Below are 22254 nucleotides of genomic sequence, written 5' to 3'. Positions count from 1 at the left end.
AGTTGTATTTTAGGGACTGCGGATATAAATTAATCTCTTACAGAAACTATTCTGAGACATTATTAGGAAAGAAGTAGGGGCTCATTGGAGACATGTGTGAAGTATGTAAGATTTTATATATATATAGTCTCTCTACTCAGAGACAATAGAAAAAGTTCATATGATATTACAGTTGTAGAGAATTTGACCCTGAAAGCTTTTACAGATGAAAGGCACGTGATGTTGTTTCTGCTTTTGTGTCCTCAGAGTGGAAGATATTGCCTGTGAGTCAGCGCAGTTTAGGAAGGACAGCAGGATATATGTCTCTGCGTTCTTTTTCTCTGGGTTGGTCCTCAGGAACTTAGTGCACTTTCTAGAGTGTAAGAACCCACCCCCACCCTCTTTCCTCCCAGTAAGCTCTGTAAGGCTCAGGGCTTGCTGGGAATGAATGACTGCTGGTGAGGGCTGGTGCTGAGGGCTGCTGGTGAGGGCTGGTGAGGGCTGGTGAGGGCTGCTGCTGAGGGCTGCTGAGGGCTGCTGCTGAGGGCTGCTGGTGAGGGCTGCTGCTGAGGGCTGCTGCTGAGGGCTGGTGAGGGCTGCTGCTGAGGGCTGCTGCTGAGGGCTGCTGAGGGCTGCTGGTGAGGGCTGGTGAGGGCTGCTGAGGGCTGCTGCTGAGGGCTGGTGAGGGCTGCTGGTGAGGGCTGCTGAGGGCTGCTGCTGAGGGCTGCTGAGGGCTGCTGCTGAGGGCTGATGGTGAGGGCTGGTAAGGGCTGCTGCTGAGGGCTGGTGAGGGCTGGTAAGGGCTGCTGGTGAGGGCTGCTGAGGGCTGCTGCTGGGGCTGCTGAGGGCTGGTGAGGGCTGCTGGTGAGGGCTGCTGAGGGCTGCTGCTGAGGGCTGCTGGTGAGGGCTGCTGGTGAGGGCTGCTGGTGAGGGCTGGTGAGGGCTGCTGGGGCTGGTGAGGGCTGCTGCTGAGGGCTGCTGCTGAGGGCTGCTGAGGGCTGCTGCTGAGGGCTGCTGAGGGCTGCTGCTGAGGGCTGCTGCTGAGGGCTGCTGAGGGCTGCTGCTGAGGGCTGCTGCTGAGGGCTGGTGAGGGCTGCTGGTGAGGGCTGCTGCTGAGGGCTGCTGAGGGCTGCTGCTGAGGGCTGCTGGTGAGGGCTGCTGGTGAGTTGGTGTGTCTACAGCCACAGCTCACTGATTCCCACAGGAAAAGAAAACTGTGGGAAGGAGCTTGCTGTAGTTTTTGTTCATTTTGTTTCTTTTCCTTTTTTAAAAAATAAAGTCTCACTATGTAAGCCTGGATGGTCTGGAACTTACTCTGTAGACCAGACTGGCCTCAAACTCAGAGAGGTGGCCTGTGCCTCTGGGGTGCTGGGATGAAAGGTGTCGGCCACCACACTGGCATGGCTTCCTGTTTGAAAGTAGTTTTAAGCACCAGTGTCTATTAAGGAAACTTGGAAATTACAAATGGCCAGTGAACTTTTTCAATGAAGTCTTGGTTCTGGGTTAGGGAGCTTCTGCTAATGTGGCCTTGCGTTTGATCACAAATGAACAGGTCAGTTGTAAGATAAATGGTGCCCAGAAGTCTTTGCAGTGGCTGATGCTGGGGGTTCCTTTGGTACACTGAAGGCCACTGACATTAGAATTCACCTTGTCTGACCCTTCCTTCCTCCCTTTTGAAAGATAGAGTTAGCTGCTTAGATGTTACCAGGCTTTCATTATTCAAGACTCTTTTTTGGTTGGGCATGGGCCTCTAATCCTCACACTTGGAAGGTTGAGGAAGAAGGTTAATCCCAAATTTGAGGCCAGCCTTCACTGTGTAGTGAAAACATACTTCAAACACCAATAATTTTCTGCATTTGTCATTCAAAGAATCAGCTTGATCTTGGCAGAAATGATAGAAAAACACGGCTGCCTAAAGCAAGACTGATTTACAGATGTGTGTGCTTTACAAGGTACACAGTGTAATGGCCAGACTCCTTCCTGTGGGCGTGGCTCACCAGGATTTATCAGCAGACCCAAGGAGGGTAGTGTGGTCTTCTCCATGTTGTATTTCTGGATTTGGTTGATTCAGACCAGAGCTGACAGCTTCTCTGACACTAGTTTCACCTGCCTACTGTTTTGGCCTAGTGTGTGGGTCCTCTGAAGGAGCCTGGAACAGTCAGCCAAAGTCAACAGTATTGACCATGGTATGTAACCTTGGCCTTAAGATGTGTTTGTTTCTGGAGCAAATATTACAAAAGGATTTGTATGCTGTTCTGTGTCAGAGAAATACTTATATTTAGTTTTGATAAGTAGGTAGACAATATGGATGCCAATAAAAGCTGAAGTCATGTGACCATAAAGAAGTCCACGAACTGGTGGCTGGGGCAATAGTTCATTGGGTAAATAAAGTGCTTGCCTTGGAAGTGTCTCAGAACCCATGTGAAAAGTCAGGTACATCAACAGCAAGGAAGACAGATTGGGGAATCCCTGGAGCTGATTGTTAAATCCCAGATTCCAGTAAGAGACCCTATCTCAAAAAATAAAATAATGGGTCCTGAGGTACCTGGGATTGACACCCTGGCTTCTACATTGAAGGAAGTTCTATTTTAGTGTTGTTGCTGTTTTCCAAAGCTCAAAACTGAAAATCTTGAAGGAGTTTTCATCAAGACAAACATTTACAAGTTTTAGTATCTCAGTCAGTAGTTTTCAAGTCACACTGCATATTAAAGTCACTTGCGTGTTAAATAGGGCCCTATTCTAGATACAGCAACCAGTCTCTGCAGCATGCGGGTGCTGGTGGAGTTTTAAAGCTTCCAGGTATAGCTGCTGTACTGGGAACCCCCAAACTCATGGAGTAAATAAAGGTAGTCCTCAACCCTTATGTCAGCAGTTCTCAACCTGTGGGTCCCGACCCCTTTCACAAGGGTGGCATATCAGATATTTACATTACAGTTCATAACAGGAGCAAAATTATAGTTGGGAAGTAGCAACGGAAATAATTTTGTGGTTGGTTGGGGGTCACCACACATGAGGAACTGTGTTAAAGGGCTGCGGCATCAGGAAGGTTGAGAACCACTGCCTTAAGCATTGAGCTCCAAGTAGTTCCTCTTCCTGTGGTTCATTTTTCTCTGTCTGAAAATCAGCAGCCTAAAGTGAGATGGGCAGCCCAGATAAGCTGTGGCTGTGCATGTGATTGCATGTGATAGGCGCATGGATGAGACGGTATTAATGCCCACAACGGGGAGACGCAGCTCTGTGTGCTGTGGATGGACTGCTTCTTGTTCTTTTCCAGTTAGGCACATGAGTGCAGCTCTCTGACCTTTGCTGGTATTTTGGCAGAATCCGGACTTTAACTCTTGTCCCTGTTTAGCTGTACAGTGTCTCCACTCTCTCACCATCGTCACCTTAGTAGGAGGATGTTCAGTGTGTGCAAATCACGTAGTTGTAGAGCAGAGACAAGCAGCAGCAGCAACTCCTGGTCCAGTCTTTGGTACCTCCCCAATAGAGCAGCACCTTGTCCCCTTTGGAGAAGTCATGCTACATTGCCTGTCCGTGTGGTTGGGCATCTGACCACTGAGAACCCTTGACACCACTGTGTTCCTCATCTCATCCCAGGAAACACTTTAAAAAGTTACTTTAGAAGCTGAAGATGTGTTCAGTTGCTAGACTGCTTATGTACGTATGAAGTCCTGGATTCTGTTCTCAGCACTGCGTAAACCCAGGTGTGGCAGTCATGCTTTCAATCCTAGCACAGGAGGCAGACACAGGAGGATCAGAAGTTCAAGGTCATACCTGGCCACATATAGTCAAGGCCAGCCTTGGAGACCTGAGACCCATTTAAAAAAATTGTGCTGGGTGGTGGTGGCACACGCCTTTAATCCCAGCACTTGGGAGGCAGAGGCAGGAGGATCTCTGTGAGTTTGAGGCCAGCCTGGTCTACAGAGTGAGATCCAGGACAGGCAGGGCTATGCAATGAAACCCTGTCCTGAAAAACAAACAAAACAAGACGAACAAAATAATTACTTCCGAGAAGGATCGAAAGCATCGTAATACCTTCCCTTAGATTAGTGTGTAGTGTGTACTTTGCTAGTTGAGTGGCAATCCACAGTCACCTAGTGCTGCTAACAGTGTGGCCTGAGGAGCTTTTACTGTGGGGCTGCCCTGTGCAGTATAGGACGCCCATCAACTTCCAGGGCCTCTGTCAGGTACAGCTAGCAGCACCCTTTACTGGTGACAGCTCCATATGTCTCCAAATACCCTCTGGCAAAACAAAACAAAAAACAACAAAAAACCCCAGACAACAACAACAATAAAAACCAAACCCTCACAACAGAAACACCCTCGCTTGAGAACTGTTTGTATTGCCCAATTAGTAGCCACTAGCCACTTGTGGCCTTTGAGCATTTGAAGCTCTAAGCAGGTCTTGTTAGTAAACTGGTTTTGCAACTCTGTGGATTTGGTGTCCCAGGTTTTGGCACCAAAAATGTAGGTAAATTGCACATTTTGCAACTCTGTGGGTTTGGTGTCTTGGGTTTCGGCACCAAAAATGTAAGTAAATTGGTTGTAAAACGTGAGTTGCAACAACTCTGGGGAAAGGTGTCCCCGACTACCTGGGGAGTCAGGCAACACCTTGAGCTGCTTAGGACAGCTCTGCAGGCTGAACTGCAAAGAAGCCCTGCAGGTGTCTCGAACACACCTTATTAGCTCGCTCTCTCTCTCTCTCTCTCTCTCTCTCTCTCTCTCTCCCCCCCCACTGAGAAGATCTCAACAAAGATCTTCTGTTCAGCTCCTCCTTGCTCTGATGTTTCAGCTCTCCCTTATTTTGTCCACAGAGGGACATCTCAGCAAGGATCTTCTCTAAACCAGTGAATGAAGATCTTCACACCCAAAAAACTCTTTTGAGAAAGAAATTTATTTGGGAAGGAGGAGTCCAGAAGAGTAGCTGCCTCTACTGCCCTTTTTTTCTAACTGACTAGGCAGGGTGGTTTACACAGGAAGTCTTGGGGTGGAGTCAACCCCGGGCCCAGGGTTCTACTATCCTGCTCTGTGATTGGTTGGTTTCACAAGTCAGTTGGCCAGGGGCAGAGATGGCTCTGATCTGACTGAGCCAAACTGTTTCTTTCTGCCCTGATCTGAGCCATCTTTCCCTAGTTCTGGGCTCTAGGGTTAGGGTGGGTTTCTTTAGCCAGCTACTTTTCCTACATCCCCCCTTTTTTGTTTAGTAATAAGCAACTGGAGGTTGGAAAGGGTAATAAGCAGTTGAAGTTTGAAAAGTATAAGCAGCTGGGGGTTGGAAAGTGGATGAAGTTATCATTAGACTGCTTCCTGCTGAATTAGGGCATCAAGGTTCTTGGGACAATCTTTTTTTTTTTTTTTTTTCTCCAGACAAGGTTTCTCTTTTGTAGCTTTGTGCCTTTCCTGGATCTCACTCTATAGACCAGGCTGGCCTCGAACTCACAAAGATCCTCCTGCCTCTGCCTCCCGAGTGCTGGGATTAAAGGCATGCCCGCCCAGCCAGGGACAATCTTGTTCTTCTTCCTCAGGATGTAACCAGGTTCTGCAGATCTCTGCCTTTGTTGATAGGGGCTGGTAATCTTGTAATATTAACTGGTTCAGAGTTTGGTTAGAAATATTTTGGATGTGCTGTTGAAGAAATCTAACCAAGAAGTTTATGAGGCAGGGTGCAATTAGTAGGGCTAGGAAAAGGAAGGAAAGAGGGGATAAGAAAGGTAGCATCCATTTCCATATCTGATTATAGTGCTCCACTGTCTGGGGGCATCAAGCTCTTTCTGAGTCTGAAGATCCATTTGGAGTTGTTGGATCTTATCTTTCACTACCCCTGATTGATTGACATAAAAGCATTGCCATGTAGTGTTGGATGCTGACCATGCTGTTTGTGAGGCCCTTTTGACATTTCAGTAACTGGTACCAGATTTTGTGTGCCAACTCACATGTCCAGGTAGCCTTCCAGGCGCTGTTACTAAAAGCACCCCATGTTACACATACAGTAGTGTAGATGCTAAGGGTACTCTGGGTGAGTGAGGGGCTAAAGATGATAAGCTAAAGGAAGGAGGAAATAGTTGAGGTGTGTCCTTATCAGAAAGGTAATGGTTTGCTAAGTATTTTCATAACCTTAGTTGCTTTAAACATTGTTCACACACAAGTAAACATGAGTACTGCAGTTCACACTGTGGCTAATAATATGTTGAGGGCTGGTGGCATAGTCAGCATTCAGTCAATATCCGTTTTCTAAAATGTGTTCAAAGTTTCTGCACTGTACTGTAACATGAATCTTAAAAGGTCTTAATAAAAAACCCAGAGCCAGATATTGGGCTGAAAGCTGAAAGATCAGAGAAGCAGAACAGCCAGGCATTAACTTACCTCTACAAAATCCTCAGCTTCAAGAGAGCAAGTTCCTGTTTCCTCACGCCTTATATACCTTTCTGTGTCCTGCCATATTACTTCCTGGATTAAAGGTGTGTATCACCACTGCCTGGTTCTGTTTCTCTCATGTAGCCCAGTGTGGCCTTGAACTCACAGATATCTAGAGATCTCTGCTGCCTGAGAGATAAGATTAAAGGTGTGTGCCACCACTGCCTGACCTCTATGTCTAATTTAGTAGCTGGCTCTGTCCTCTGATCCCCAGGTAAGCTTCATTGGAATACACAATACATCACCACACTTTACCCAGGCCTCCAGTTATGGAAAAGTCCTTTAAATCCACAAGAAATAAATGATTTTATTATAGTAAGGAAACTCTGTTCTCTGAATGTTTTGTTATTTTTCTTTTCTTCCTTCCTTCCTTCCTTCTTCCTTCCTCCCTTCCTTCCTTCCTTCCTTCCTTCCTTCCTTCCTTCTTCCTTCCTTCTTCCTTCCTTCTTCCTTCCTTCTTCCTTCCTTCCTTCCTTCTTTTCTTCCTTTCAGGTTAGCATTCCAAAGTTCTTGCTAGAATCGAAACATCTGGTGCTTCTTGTTTGGAAATCTACCTCTGAAATTTCAGGTGTCTCATACATTAGGACCGTGTGTCTTTCAAAAGAGTGGATCTTGTACCACGTTCTCAATCCCCAACACAGGCAGTGCATAATAACACAACAGGGATGGCCCTTTGGAAACATATTTATGAAAGAGTAACAAATGGGGTAACTGTGGCAAATTTTGATTTTTAGATAAAAAAAAAAAAAACTTTTGTATTCCTTTACTATGGGACTCCCTCTTCATGTTTTGTTATTACATCAAATATTGAGGATTAATATCATCTCAACCAGTGTGTGGTGTCATGCTTTTGTTAGGACAGGGTTGTGTGGTGTGTACATACTAAAATCCTAGCCATCTTCTTGGGACTCATGCCATATGCCATTGTGACACTTAGAAAATCTGCAGGGAACAGCCCTGTCTGCCAACTCTCATTTGAATTTTTCTAAGTTCCTTTGAGTTTAGTATCTGCCTATACCGGAAATTACGTATCTCTGGAAGAAATGGAACATCATCATTAAATGTATTCCAAGAAACAAGGCCCATGCAATCAGTTGTTGGGTCCTTTGATTTTCTATTAATAGGTTTAAAATTTTTTTTAGGCATTTATACTTAATCTTAGCCAAAAGGCTAATAAGTTGTTTTTTTTTTTTGAGATGGAGAAAATGAAATTAATGGGTTGTACATATCAGAATTGTCATGTTTTCTTCCCATCATCTGAAACAGTCTCAAAATCAGAGATGCTCAGGAACTTGTAGTTACAAGAAGGAGGTAAAAGATGAGATGGCTTCAGTTTTTTCTTAGTACTACTGGATGATACACTGTGCTATTAGCTTTCTGTCAACAAGCTAGAGTCATTTAGGAAGAGGGAGCCTGAACTGAGAAAATGCCTCCACCAGATTGTTCTTTGGGCAAGCCTATGGACCATTTTCTTGATTAATGATGAATGTGGGAGTGCCCAGCTCACAGAGGGCAGTGCCCTGACTGTGCTGGTTGGTTCTAGGTGCTATATGAAAGCGGGCTGAGCAAATCATGAGGAGCAAGGCCGTAAGCAGCAGTCCTCTATGGCCTCTGCATCAGTTTTTGCCTTCAGGTTCCTGTCTTGAGTTCCTGTCATGACTTCCCTAGATGACAGACCACGAGCTTTGTGGTAGTTTGAATGAGGATGGCCCCATAGGCTCATACATTTGAATGTTTGGCTCCCAGTTGGTGGACTCGTTAGGAAAGATTAGAAAATATGGCCTTATTTGAAGAGGTGTGTGGTGGTTTGAAAGAAAATGGCTTTATTTGAGTAGGTGTGGTTTTGTTGGAGGAAGTGTGTCAGTGGGGGTGGGCTTTGAGGTTTCATATGTTCAAGCCAGGCCCTGGGGCTCTCTCTTCCTGCTGCCTGCGGATCTGGATATAGAACTCTCAGCTCCTTCTCTAGTACCATGCCTGTCTGCCTGTGTGCTACCATGCTTCACGCTATGATGATAATGGACTAATCTTCTGAACTGTAAGCCAACCCCAGTTAAATATATTCCCTTTTAAGAGGTGCCACTGTGGTCATGGTATCTCTTTACAGCAATAGAAATCCTTACTAAGACAAGATGTGTCACTGTGGATGGGCTTTGAGGTTTCAAAAGTCTCTGCAGCCAGTTTTCACACTCTCTCTCTGCCTCCTGTCTGCGGATCAGGGTGTGAGTTCTCAGCTACTACCCCAGCGCTGTGTCTGCCTGCCTGCTGCCATGTTCTTTGTCATGATGGTCATGGACTCATTCTTTGAATCTCTAAGCCAGCCCCCAATCAAATGGTTTCTTTCATGAGCTGCCTTGGTCACGGTGTCTCTTCACAGCAGTAGAACACTGACTGAGACAGGCTGTAACCTGAAATAAACCTGTTTCTCTCTGGCCTTCTTTTGATCAGTATTATAATGCAACAATAGAAACCCTAAGTAAGACAGAATTTGGTACCAAAAATGGACTATTACTGTGACGCACTGACCATGTTGTTTTTGGGAAGGATTATGGAAGAACTTTGGAACTTCGAGCTGGGAAAGCTATTGAGTGCTCAGAGCTCAGTGAGTTGTTGTGTGGGAGTTTGGAAGATAATGTTGAGAGCAATGCAGGCAATGGAGGCCTAACTTGTGAAGCTTTAGGGGAACATTTGAGAATCCCTTAGGTACTCTGTTGAAGCCATAGTATACTTTGAGTTTTCAGAGTCTGTGGTTCTGGTCAGCTGGGGCTAAAGAATCTGCTGTGATTAATGAGACCAAAACCATGAAAATGAAATTCTTGCTTTGCTGGGATAGTAAGTTCTGGTCAGCTGGAGCTGAGAAATTAGTGGTGAATAGAAGAGCCCAGCATCATTGAGGTGAGATCTGGGATTCTTTCCTCCAGGTCAGTACACAGAAGGTGTGGTTCAGAGGGGCCAAGGCTGCATCTTATGCTGGAAGCAGAATTTGGTAATATATAGAGTCACCTGGGTGGTACTGGTTTTGAAGGCATGGAGGAGTCATGGAGAGCAGCTGATGCTTGGCACTTTGTGGCCCTAAAGAGAGTTTGGGAGAGGCAATTGGTGAAGGTATAGCCTCAGTTGAGACTTGGTACCATGTGACAGAGTCAGAGTCCCAGAGAACAGCCCAGAGAGGTCATTGGTGAAGGTGTTGCCCAGTCACATCAGGAGACCCCAGCAGTTTGGAGATGCCAGGACTGTGGGATGACCACCCAAGGACAGCAGCAGCTGTGGAGTGGAGCCCAGAAGATCGCGAGACCCAGAAGTCTGACCCCGAGCTTCATGGTGTTGGACTTGGGTTCTGCTTTGCTGTGATTGTGACTGTTCCTGGCTCTTCCCTCTTGGAATAAGAAAGTATGTAACCTACTTTTGATTTTAAAGCATCTCACAGTTGTAAGACTTTAGATATTTTAAAGAGACTGAATTTTTGGAGTGTTTGAATTTGTAAAGGTTGTGGGACCTTTAAAGTTTGAAATATGTTTTATATTGTGATATTGATATTTATATGACATCTTGGTCAACAAGAAAAGAGCAGTTATGGTTTGACAGTGATGTGCATGCCAGGTTGACAGGGTCAGTTGTGCTGGCTAGTTTCATGTAAACTTGACATAAACCAGAGTCATTTGGGAAGAGCGAACCTCAGCTGAGTAAATTCGCTTGTGGACAGGATTGTGGACAAGCTTATGGGCCACCCTGTGGGGCATTTTCTTGATTAATGGTTGATGTGGGAGCACCCATATCACTGTGGGTGGTGCCATGCCTGGGTTGGTGGTCCTGGATTCTATAAGAACACAGACTGAGCAAACTATGGGGAGCAAGCCATTGATCAGCACCCTCCATGGCCTCTGCTTCAGTTCCTGTCCTGACTTCCCTGGATGATGATCTACAAGCTGTAAGCTGAAATAAACCCTTTTCTCCTCAGTTTACTTTTGGGCAGTGTTTTGTCACAGCATCAGAAACCCTGACTAAGACATACAAAGTCTCCCTGTCTGATGCTCTATTGTCAAAAGATGTTTATAAAACGTACTGACTCTGGCACTGCGTTTCCCAGCAAAGGCAAAAACTAGAATAGTTAAAACTATTCTGAAAAAGTGAGAGATGTTGCATTATCCAAACCGTGTGTGTACATGCTTATATGTGTCTGTACTTGCGGTGCTGGGTGCTCATGTGTACATGTGTAGCACGAATCCTAATTGGTCTTGTAATAAAAACCCGGAGCCAGATATCCGGGTAAAGGCTGAAAGATCAGAGGAAATAAACCACAGCCACTTCTCACCTCGACAATGACTCAACCAAACGGGGAAGATCCTGTCTCCGTGAATCCTCAGACTGAATGCCCCTGAGTCTTCAGCTGAAAGGGGGCCAAACTCCTGTCTCCTCCCGCCTTATATTCCTTTCTCTGCCCAGCCATACCACTTCTGTCTCAACCTTCCTAGTGCTGGGACTAAAGGCATGTGACTCCCAAGTTTCTCTTTCAGACTGGATTAATCTCATATAGTCCAGGGTGGCCTTGAACTCACAGAGATCTGTCTGCCTCTGCCACCCAAGTGCTGGGATTACAGGTGTGTGCCACCACTACCTGGCCTGTATGGCTAACTCTTGTGCCTGCCTCTGCCCTGTGATCTTCAGACACTCTTTATTTGTTAGAGTATACGCAAAATATCACCATATACATGTGCGTGTGGAAGCCAGGGATCAAAACTGACTGTCTTCCTTAGTTACTTTTCACTTTATGTCTTGAGACGGCCTCTCACTGGGACCTGGGGCTTGCTGATTTGCTGGTTGACTGCCCAGCAAGCTTCCAAGGATCTGCCCATCTTTGCCTCCCCAGCCTGAGAACACAAGCACATGCGTCACCAAACCTGAATGTTTATGTAGATGCTGGGGTTCAGACTCAAATGTGCCTGCTTTCATGGCCAGCATTTTACCAACTGAACTACAGCCTCAATCTCTAAAATATCCACTTAACAGTTTCCAAATGGAAGTGTGACTTGGATGATACAGGGCAAATGTCAAGAGAAAAATGCAGCAATTCTCCAGCATCTTCTGAGATAGGAATGTGAAAAATTAAAATTACATACTCATAAATGGAAAGGTACTTGAGAATAAAGTTGTAAAGTCTCTAGCAGTAATAGTGATTTGCAATTGATTGCTAGAAAAGAGAAAACCTTTAAAAACTCCAGATAGGTGACTTTGCTGTAAAATGAACCAGTTTTTCTCATGAGTAGATGTGTGTTGCAAAGAACAAGTGCCTGGCATGCTTGAGCGTTGGGCTCAGTCCCTAGCACCTCGTTAAACAGGCACAGTGGATCACTCCTGTAATCCCAGCACTGGGGAGGTGGAGACAGGAGGATCAAAAGTTGACGTCATGCTCAGCTATGTAGAGGCTTCAAGGCCAACTTGGAATACACAAGACCTCATTTCAAAAGGAAAGAAAAAAAATGCACAAAACAGCAGAAGGAAAGAGTGCTGTGTTATAACCCAGATTTTACCAGTCAACATTTGTAGAAATGAGTTTTCTTTCATAATAGAGATACCTACATAAATGTCCTTGACTTTTCTCTCTTGGTTCCACAAAGTCTCTGGTCCTTTGCAGAAAATCAACACCTACCTTAGAACAAAGTCTTACAGCAGTCCCAAGCCTAGTGTGCCCTTCTTTAGTTATAGCACATGCATTTTGATGTATTGCAAATCCTATCGTTCAGCTCAAAATGTTTTCAGTTTCCAGTTGATGATGTCTTCCTTAACTCATTGTTTGCAGATGTGTAACTTCTGAGTGTGTAGGGATTTTCTTGTAGTCTGTGTTCAAGACTCTAAATTACAATGTGATAAAGACTGATGGGAAAGGAGATGCCTGGCCTTACTGCAAGTCCATATGGCTGGCTGATGCACATGGGAGGCCTGCCCTTTTCTGAAGAGAAAGGAGGAAGAGTGGATGAGGAGGAGGACTGGGAGGAGAGGAGAGAGGAAGGGAAACTGTGATTGGGCTGGCAAAATTAATTAGTTAATTACTCAATTAAATAAAAGACTGCACACACTGTATGATGCCAGACTTTAATGATGTTAAGGTTTGTTTTATGGCAACATACAGACCACATGACAGGTACTCAGTGTGCCTGTGAAGTGCTGTTCTAATGTCCTTTGTCTCCTGCAGTGTCTCTGCCTGTGACTTTGTATCCCGCCTGTGCTGGGAGTCCTAGAGTAGCTTTCTGTGTTCTCGACCCATTAGCCTTTTGTGGTTTTCCCCCTGTGGTTATATGCAGCTTGAAGGAACCTTCATCACACCTGCCTCTCACACTCCTCTTTCCATTGCTCCATGTTTCTAGACTCTAACCACTAAATTGTTTATGAAAATTTCATGTAAGATTGAACTGTTGACTCTTTTGCTGTTGTGTGCTATTATTTTCTTGAAATCTAGTCTACCTTCCCAGAACTGTGTAGTTTCCTGATGCTGGACATTTAACTATCTGAAGTAGATAATTAGTCTATGAATTAAAGCTATTAGATTTGATCAGCCCAGGCTTCCAAGTTACTCCTATGCACAAAACGTTTTCAATTCTAACATTTGAGCTGCCTCTGTGTTTTGTTTTGTTTTGTTTTGTTTTGTTTTGTTTTTTTTTTAAAGAGGTGACATACAGTTAGAGACTGCTTTGTATGAGGCATGGTGTGCTCGGTTCTATACCACTTTGTCCTGATTGGGGATCTGTTGTTTGTTGCTGTCTTATCATAATTGCTGGAAATACTTGTGACAGTGTAAGTTTCACTGTCAGAGAGAAAAAGAAAACAAGCTTCTACAAGGAAAGCGTAAACTCTGCCCAGTGGAGGAAGGAGAACAGATGTGTTGGCTGATGTTTGCCGGTTTAGCAGCTGTGCGTGAATCTACGGATATTTCAGTTATTGTCTGCTGCCCCACAGCCCCTCAGTCAGTGCCCTGCTGGCCTCTCAGACCATGGCCTGGCGGGGCCCCCCAGTCCCACGGCCCCAGCTCTGCCCCAGCTCTGCCCCAGCCACAATATGTAGGTTTAAATTAAGTCTTGATTGTTCTGTTTATCAATAAGACTCAGAAGTCAAAGGCTGGGGTCAAAACTTGCCAGCTCAGAGAGGCTGAGGAGCAATCAGCTGACCTTGCTTTTTGGCCAGAAGACACCAGAACCAAGAGAGCTCAAACTCTAGTCCCCACCCTTTCCTTCCTGTGTGTCTTCTCTATCCAAATTGCTGGCTTCTCTATGGCCAGCTCTGGTCAGCTAGTCACTGGCTCTGCCCCCACATTCAAAGTATAACATTATTGGGCAGCCTCGGGAGTGTCAGTGCAATCAAAATATCCCACAACATGAGCCTTTTTGTCCATTCTCCTTCCCTGTCAAAGTCCCACCTTGAATGAAGCAGGCTTTTGTTAGTATAATTAGCTAGCACACAGAAGCTGTGTAGTTGGTACATGTAGCTATATCAGTTGGGTTTCTGTAAAGGCGCAGAACTGAGAGAGAAAGTATGTGTGTTAAAGGGGATTTATTGAGAGTAGCTTTATAGCCTGTGGTCGCCCTGGCCCAACAATGTCTGTCTCTCAATGGAAAGGCCAAGGATCCAGTAGTTCAGGCCACCAGACTGGATGACTTAGCTGATCTTCAGTCTACCTTAGGATGCTGAAGAAGTAGGTTCTGATATCAGAGAAGGAAGGCCTTAGCAACAGGATGCTGAATTTAACATGGAAGTGAGAGCAAGCAGGCAAACAGCAGTCCTTTTATGTGGGCTGTCACCAGAAAGGGTGGCCCAGATTTAGGGTGGGCCTGCCCATTTTAAATGATCCAATCAAGAAAATCCTTTATGATGTGCCCAGATAATTGGGTTCATTTCAAATATAGTCAGGTTGACAGTCACATCCTCCCGAGTGCATTAGCCGTCACAGTGACTGTATATTTAGGATGAGAATACTGGAGTTTCTTGGCTGAGCGGCCAGCTGCACACCTATGCTCTGCTCTCCTGTTGTGATGAGAGGGAAACAGGACGTCCTGGCTCTTAGGCTTAATTGGGACTGACTTTGAAATTTTGGAGTAGAAAATTTGCAATACAATTTGCAGTTATTGATGAAAAGATTGACTCTCAGTGTATATTGGTAAACAGATCAAAGATTTGATTTTTAAAATTTTATTTTGTGTGTGGTATTAGGGAATTATTTGGACCTTTTGTGTTCTAGCCTCCTACCCCCACTCAATGCTCGGGATCAAAGCCAGGGTCATGTGTATTCTAGGGAAGCATTCTACCGTGAACTACATCCCTAGCCCATGATAAAAGATATGAATGATGGGGCTGGGGATTTAGCTCAGTGGTAGAGCGCTTGCCTAGCAAGCACAAGGTCCTGGGTTCGGTCCTCAGCTCCTCCCCCCCAAAAAAAAGATATGAATGATGAAAATAGAAAATCTTGAATGTATAAAACAAAAAATAAACCAAATGTAATGAGGATTTCAGTTAATGTGCCAGCATCTGCTTGTCATTGTAACAATTGCACCATCTAATGGAAGATGTTGATACAGGAGGGGATGGAGGTGATGGGAGACACATGCAGTCTACACTTTCTGCTCAGGTCTACACACCTAAAAATACTCAAAAACTGTGCGCGTGCGCATGTGTGTATGTGCACGTGTGTGATCGAATGCTCTTTAATGGGTTCTTAGCATGCAGAGTTAGTTTCTAACCCATGTCCAGTGCTGATCACTGGATTTGTGTCTCTTCTGTATATACTAAATTTTCATTAACCGTTCATTCTTCCCACCAACAGTTGGAATGCCAAGATGCCCTGGAAACAGCAGCCCGGGTCGAGGGCCTTTCTCTGGATGTCTCTGTGCATTCTCATCTCCAAATTCTGGACGAGGAGCATGCCAAGGGAAAATACCACCATGGCTTGAGTGCCCTGAAGCCCTTCCGGACCACTTCCAAGTAAGGCTTGGTGACAGAGCACTAAAAGCAGTTTTGAAATCTTGGGCTAGAGTGAGGACAGCTGGGGAGGCCTAATATTTGTCAGGAGCTGTTTACCAAAGAGTGTAGTTCACACACACTCAGCCTCTCAGTCTGTGCTGACATCGTGTGGTCGGATTTTTCTCTCCTTAGGCACCAGCACCCAGTGGACAATGCTGGACTTTTCTCCTACATGACTTTTTCCTGGCTCTCTCCTCTGGCCCGTGTGGTTCACAAGAAGGGGGAGCTGTTAATGGAGGATGTGTGGTCTTTGTCCAAGTATGAGTCTTCTGATGTGAACTGCAGAAGGTAGGCGTCTCTGGTCCACCCTGTCTGCTGGATGCTAGAACTGAGCTAGGTGGGTGGGCCAGCATGTGGAGTCAAGCTCCATGCCCTTTAAGGCACTGAGCTGAGGGTGGGTAGCCTGTGGACTCTTTTCCCTTTGCCGTATCTCTATTTCCCTCTAATGTGTTTTAACCAAGGGCTTTCTCTCTCTCTCAGCCCCGCTTCTCCTCCTGAGCCTGCAGGGAGATTTTGTTGCTGCCTTGTGACATTTTTGGTGGTAGTCTGATTAAAACGTAGTTTGTAGCATTGCATTTTATCACAGGATCCTTCAGAAAGGGTTGGGATCCCTTGAAAAAGCAAGTTTTTATCCATACACTTTATTCAGGGAGAGACCTTTGCGGAGTGGCGGGAAAGGCTCCTGCTCTCCTTGTTTCTATACTTCAGATACTCCCTTTTGGGAGTGAATATACACAGGCCAGGAAGGAGTTTTTCTCTACAAGATGGAGGCTATATGCATAACTGTAAAGAAGAGATTTGTGTATGCACCAACCTAGCCTGTGACGGCAGGAGGGGGTATAGGGTGTGTTCTTTCTCCCGGGGAGACATGTAACACAGGACTGTGCCCTTGTTAAGACTAGAGAGACTGTGGCAAGAAGAGCTGAATGAAGTTGGGCCGGAAGCCGCCTCCCTGCCCAGGGTTGTGTGGATCTTCTGTCGCACCAGGCTCATCCTGTCCATCATGTGCCTGATGATCACGCAGTTGGCTGGCTTCAGTGGACCAGTAAGTTCTAACTATCCTTTCTGAACATCTCCAGGGGCCCAGCCATGGCCAGCACTAACCCTATTCTGTTGCAGAGGTTATGATTGTCTTTGGGCTAGTTAGCAGCCTTAGAGACACTTCTAAGGCTACTAAAGAGGGTCAGTGGATTTGGGAGTGAATGGTGGCTTGTCAGCTAGAAGGATGAGGGCACAGTGCTGCAGGAGAAGAAACCATTGCTTGTTTTCCTGGGGCTGGGTGAATCTGAGCTGGTCTGGTCCTGCACAGGACCTGCTTGTTGGTTCTGAGCTGACATGAAGCAACAGTCTGGGATAGGACAGAGTTGTCTTGTCAGTGCTGTGGGTGAGTGAGTGATCGGAGTGTTGTGTGGCATGTGTGGTGACATTCCAGACGCCTGTGTTTAATGGCTAATGAATGATCCTGAGGAAGCTAGGAACCTATGGGGGTTTTTAAGTTGGCAAGCACTGGGTGGCAGCTGTGTTTCCCTGGCCGATGTGGAGGCAGTGTAGTGGCTAAGGGGCTTGGACAGGAGTTCTCAGGGCACCTTTTCTCAACTGTTGTGCTGCCTGACACTTGAGGTTCTGATTGAATTCATTCTCTGCACACTTGCCTTGAGGCATCGGAGCAGTGGTACTGGTTGACTGTGTGTTTTCCGGGTGTGGGTAAGCTGGAGGTGCATGGTGGGGTAAGTATGTGTCTAAGATGCATGGTGACTAGGTAAAACTAATGTACACTTCTGAGGTATTTTGTTACTTTTGTTGTTGTGGTTCTTTTTTAATGTATGATCCTTTAAAAAATAAAAGTTTTGGTATTAGGTTTCTTAATTGACCAACTAACACTTCTATGTAAGTTTTAAACCAAAGAGACCATGTAACTGAAATGTCACGTTTTAGTCAGAATGGCGAATGTCTCATAGAGCTAGCGTCCCCCAAGAAGAGCTTCTGTCATTGTCTCACTACAGGGCTGGTGGCTGCTCTGACCCGTCACAGAGTTCTCTCATCCAGGTAGAAGAGTATGTAGCGTTGCTCAATAAAAATCGCAATGGGCTTTCCTAATTTCCCCTCTCTTGAACAAATGCCATGGATTTCAGGGATTAAATTTTTACTCCACAAGAAGTATTTACAGGACGCATGCTCACTTTGGTGTCCTGGTCACTCCCCGGAGCGTCTGTTAATGTCATTTCTCACTTCTGATGCAGCACACTGGGGTGCTGACCTAGAGAACTCTTCTAGAAGGCCATGGACAGCTGAATGCCTTTCATAATAGGAACACATGGACACCTCACTCTGCCCTTTGGGAAGAGCCTTTGAAGGTCAGTGGGCCTGAGAAAGCTGCGGGCTTGTCCCTTGTCTCTTTTTGTGAAAATGGCGAAAAAGTAACAACAGAGACTTCAGTTTTTGGAACCCCACTTTTGAGAAGTTCTTTTATGACTGGAAATTGGAGGATCAGGCTGGTTTTGAAAATTGGAATTAGCAGTAGTGGTGAGCAAACCTCCTGTAAGTGGACATGGGTCCTTTTGAGGAATAGCCCATGTTAGATTTTTGCACATTTTCTGATTGATCATGATTTTCAGATTGGCTTGTTCCATTCTTACCAAAATCTTACCCTAAATTATAGGCTCTAAACATGGAACACCCTCTTAGGTCTCATCGAACCTTGGTAGTCATATACACAATCAAGTTGTGTTTGTGTGTGTGTGTTTTTAAACTTGGTCAGTTGATGCTGACCTCAAAATAGCCCTGTGTAGGGTGCCTCAGGATGGTGATGATGTTACCACACTTTCTAAGGGTACAGGCTTCACTAGAAATGAAGAACCAAATCACTACATTTACAGAGATCTTTCAGGGGCCTTCTTAGACTAAGATAGTTTTAAAAGGCCAGGCCTGACCTAGGCTTTGTGTCTAAAGAGTTAGCACCTGCTGTAGACCTCCAAGAGAAGGCCGCCCTGTGCAGTGCCATCTCTTAGTGCCAACTCTGCTCCAGGCCTGTGGGAGAGGTAAGTTCCCACCCTCCAGCCTCTCCAGCCTCAGCTCGCTCGCTCGATGCTGTCAGGATCTGGACTTGGGGGGAGTGTCTCTGTAGTGGGACCAGTGACAGAAGCTGTTCTTTAGAATTTTCAGGATGGCTGTATTCTGCGGTCAGAATGAGAGAGTCAAGCTGGGCAGAATCTCTCGCCAAGAGCTCAGGTAAGGTAATGTTTATTCACTGGGAATGCTTTCCACAGCAAGACAACTATGCTGATAATTTCCAGTTTCCTTCCAGTAAACTTAGACTTAAATGATAAACTTACAACTGTTTTAAAAACACTGAGTTTGTTTGGATTTCTCATTAGAACCTGCTTTTCTTTCTCCCAAACAAGCTCATTTGAAATGCCATTGCTTTTTAAACCCTGTGTTGGACGTTTCTTTACCCTTCTCTCTCTTCCCCTTTGAAAGTTTTGCATAGTGTAAATATGCCTATGTCTTTCCACCTTCCCTTCCCCTCCCTTTTGGGAGGGGCTGACTGCTTATCCAGTGCTGAAAAGGGGCACCTAAAGGTGTAGGAAGGAACGAGTCCTTCCAGACAGCACCTGCTGGCCTTCCTTGGAGACGGCTCCACACTGCCGCTGTGTGTGGGAAATTGCTTCATCGCAGGCCATCCTGCTGAGTTGCTTCACCAGAGGAGGAGGGCTTTGGCCTTGTGACCCAGTTCCACATTTTGGATGCATACTGGAAAAGAAGCCAATCTTCCTGCTATTAAATCTGTGCAGTGAGGACCAAACATTGAATCTCACAGTTCTGAGGGAGGTAGAGGTGGATTACAGCAGTTCTTAGAATCTGAACCCCCCCTTTTCGATCAGGTGGTTTATTTCCTGGGGCTTGACATGAACCTAACTGTGGGCATCTCCTAGGACCTAGTAGACAATTTGATGTTAAGTTACTTTCAGGAAACCTGAGAGGACGAACTCCCCCAGAACCTGGGTTCTGGGGTTCAGTTTTAGGTACTTGAGGATGCTACGTCTGGCTTCTGTCCTGTGTCATTTAGTAGCTTATAGCCCCAGCCAGGACTCCTTGCTGTAGGAACTAGGGTAGAGGGGTGCATGGGTTTAATTTCTTTCTTTCTTTTTTTTCCTGTAGGGTGGGCATTGGTTTGGCTTTCTTTTGTTATAGTTTGGTTTGATTTTTGCCAACATCAGTTTTAGCTAGCAGGACTTAAAAAGACTCCAAAGGATGCCAACACCCCTGCCCCAGCCAACCTAGAATTTTGTACTCTGTCTGGAGCAGTGTGTTGCCTCTCAGCCTAGCATGCCAACAGCACCTGCGGTTTTATGCAGGGTACCTCGCTAGGGAATTTTTAGTTTTTGTTTTTTTCTTAATCTTCTTTCTTTAGCAGCAAGGTCTTTATTGCTAGAGAATCTCCTTGCTTGCAGCCTCAGGATCCCACCTGATGAATGCTGCCAGCCTGATGTACTCCTTCAGACCCTGGAAGCACGTGTGGCTCTGTTGTGTATTTCTACTGTGTATAGTTACAAGTTGGAGGCCAGACGGCCCGTGTGATGGCTACCCCTGTATGACTCTGTATGTTCCCGCTGTATGTTCCTAATGCCCAACTACTGTACAGTGTTTGTGAGATGTTCTTTAAAGATGGTAATCTTTATATATATATATATATATATTTCATTTTCAATAAAAGTACATTGCTTCCCACTTCTGGTATTTAATGCTGTTGATGAATGTGCCTGTGTGAGTGTGTGCTCCGGCGTTGCAGGACCTCAGAGCTGGAGGTGGCACTCGTGGTTCTTGGGGGCTGGCTGTCTTCCCTCCCTGCAGGTGGTGTTAGACATATGCTACCTGAGGTAACATGTTTTTGTTTTTGAGAGGGTGTGGGCGTGGGGAGGGCTGGAGGGAGGGTCCCTGGAGTTTGCTTTCTTTGCTCTCTTCTGTCCGATTAAACTGCCCGTGTTTGTTTTCAGGGATGTTTTGCACCTCTCACTCTTCCCCGTACAACTGTAGGTACACTGTTCCTTCTTATCAAATAAGCACGTGTGCAAGGATACAGAGAAAGGTCTTGATTTCCTTTAAAGAACTGTAGCCATGTGTGAAGATTCTGGAGTAAGGTCATTATCTACCTTTGGATGACCATTGTCTAGAATTAATTTCAGCTCATGAACAGGTTTATGTTACATTAGAAAGAGCAACGGTCATGATGGCGCCTTCAGGAGGAAAGCAAACGGCCCCTCTGTCCTGCACCTGTGGCCAGGTTGCTGGTAATATTCGGTCCAACAACACAGTTCTTTCTTGGCTGACATGCTGATCACTGTGCCATGGAGCAGCCTGCTCTTTCTAACCTAACATAACACTGTGGCATTGTGTGAGGTCGCGGTGGGGGCGTTGACAATGGCGTATGTTTCTCCCTGTAGGCCTTCATGGTGAAACAACTCTTGGAGTACACCCAGGCAACAGAGTCTAACCTACAGTACAGCTTGCTGTTAGTCCTAGGCCTCTTTCTGACAGAAGTTGTACGTTCCTGGTCACTTGCGCTGACTTGGGCATTGAACTACCGAACTGGCGTCCGATTGCGGGGGGCCATCCTGACCATGGCATTCAAGAAGATTCTGAAGTTAAAGAACATTAAGGAGAAGTCTCTGGGTGAGGTGAGTTCAGAACCCGCGCCTTGGGCCCAGAGCATGCTCTCAGCTGGAGATCTTTTCCTCAGTCCCTGCTCTGTCCTTGACCTTTCTCCTGGATACAGTGACCTGTGTCCTACAGGGTCCCACACTGTTTGTCGTCTCTTGCAGCTCATCAATATCTGCTCCAATGACGGGCAGAGGATGTTTGAGGCAGCTGCCGTGGGCAGCTTGCTGGCTGGAGGACCTGTTGTTGCCATCTTGGGCATGATTTATAATGTAATCATTCTAGGACCAACAGCCTTCCTGGGCTCGGCTGTTTTTATCCTCTTTTACCCGGCAATGGTGAGTCAGCTGTCACTGGGTCGCTTCTTCACGGGGGACAAAGTACTGGGACTGAGTCACAGAAAGCGCATCCTCCGGGACTTGCCTCGAAGAAGGCACCTCGTGGGGAAGGTCTGGGGCTTGATAGTGCTCAGTTCCTCTAGGCAGGGTTTTGGCTGGAGAGGAAATCAGTGTCATTTACATAAAAGGCAGGCGTTGTGTGAAAGCAGAATGAGTTCAGGTGAAGCAGAAGGTTCCAGGTGAACCTGGCCTGTTCTTCAAATCTTAGATGGTCTTTTAATAAGAAACTCAGAGCCAGATATCATGAGGAAAGCTGAAAGATCAGAGAAGCAGAGCAGCCAGCCACTAGTTCTCACCTCTACGACATCCTCAGCCTAAAGAGAAGGAGTTCCTGTTTCCTCACGCCTTATATTCCTTTCTCTGCCCTGCCATATTACTTCCTGGGATTAAAGGCGTGTGTGTTTCCCAAGCAAAGACATGAGATCTCAAGTGCTGGGATTAAGGGTGTGTGCCACCACTGCCTGACCACTATGTCTAATCTAGTGGCTGGCTCCGTCTCTGAGCCTCAGGCAAGTTTATTAGGGTAGACAACATATCACCACACTGGTTCTAGGTAACACAGGAGTGATCCAATTGATTTACTCCGGTCCAGCCCATGTTGACGTGACTGTCCTGATTCCACTGCGGTGGCGCTCAGTATCTGTGAGATCAGATTGTTAATTGCCTTCATCGCCCTACAAGGAGATGAGAAATATTTTGTAACCCAGGAAGTCCCTTTAATTAAAAAACAGCACAACTGTGTGAAATCTGGTCTCTCCCAGGAGCAGGATTGTCTGCCCGTCAGCTTAGGCTGCTGTGAGGCAGA

The 22254-nt window shown here is 45.9% G+C and overlaps 1 protein-coding gene across 5 annotated transcripts in view; it reads left to right on the top strand.

Annotated features, from left to right (window-relative positions):
• Window positions 1-22254, top strand: part of Abcc5 (ATP binding cassette subfamily C member 5) — a 35710-nt gene that overhangs the window by 7432 nt on the left and 6024 nt on the right. The window contains exons 3-7 of one of the 5 annotated variants that reach the window (XM_036203827.1): window positions 15200-15357; window positions 15529-15684; window positions 16294-16441; window positions 20838-21071; window positions 21216-21389. In XM_036203827.1, the coding sequence (XP_036059720.1) occupies window positions 15200-15357; window positions 15529-15684; window positions 16294-16441; window positions 20838-21071; window positions 21216-21389 (870 nt within the window). The other 4 variants (XM_036203829.1, XR_004946324.1, XM_036203828.1 and 1 more) reach the window with 4 other exon arrangements.

This window comes from Onychomys torridus, chromosome 12 (genome assembly GCF_903995425.1).
Source record: "Onychomys torridus chromosome 12, mOncTor1.1, whole genome shotgun sequence".
NCBI classification, from domain to species: Eukaryota; Metazoa; Chordata; class Mammalia; order Rodentia; family Cricetidae; genus Onychomys; species Onychomys torridus.
Note: the sequence above shows the minus strand (reverse complement) of the source record. Positions and strands in the feature narration are given on the sequence as shown.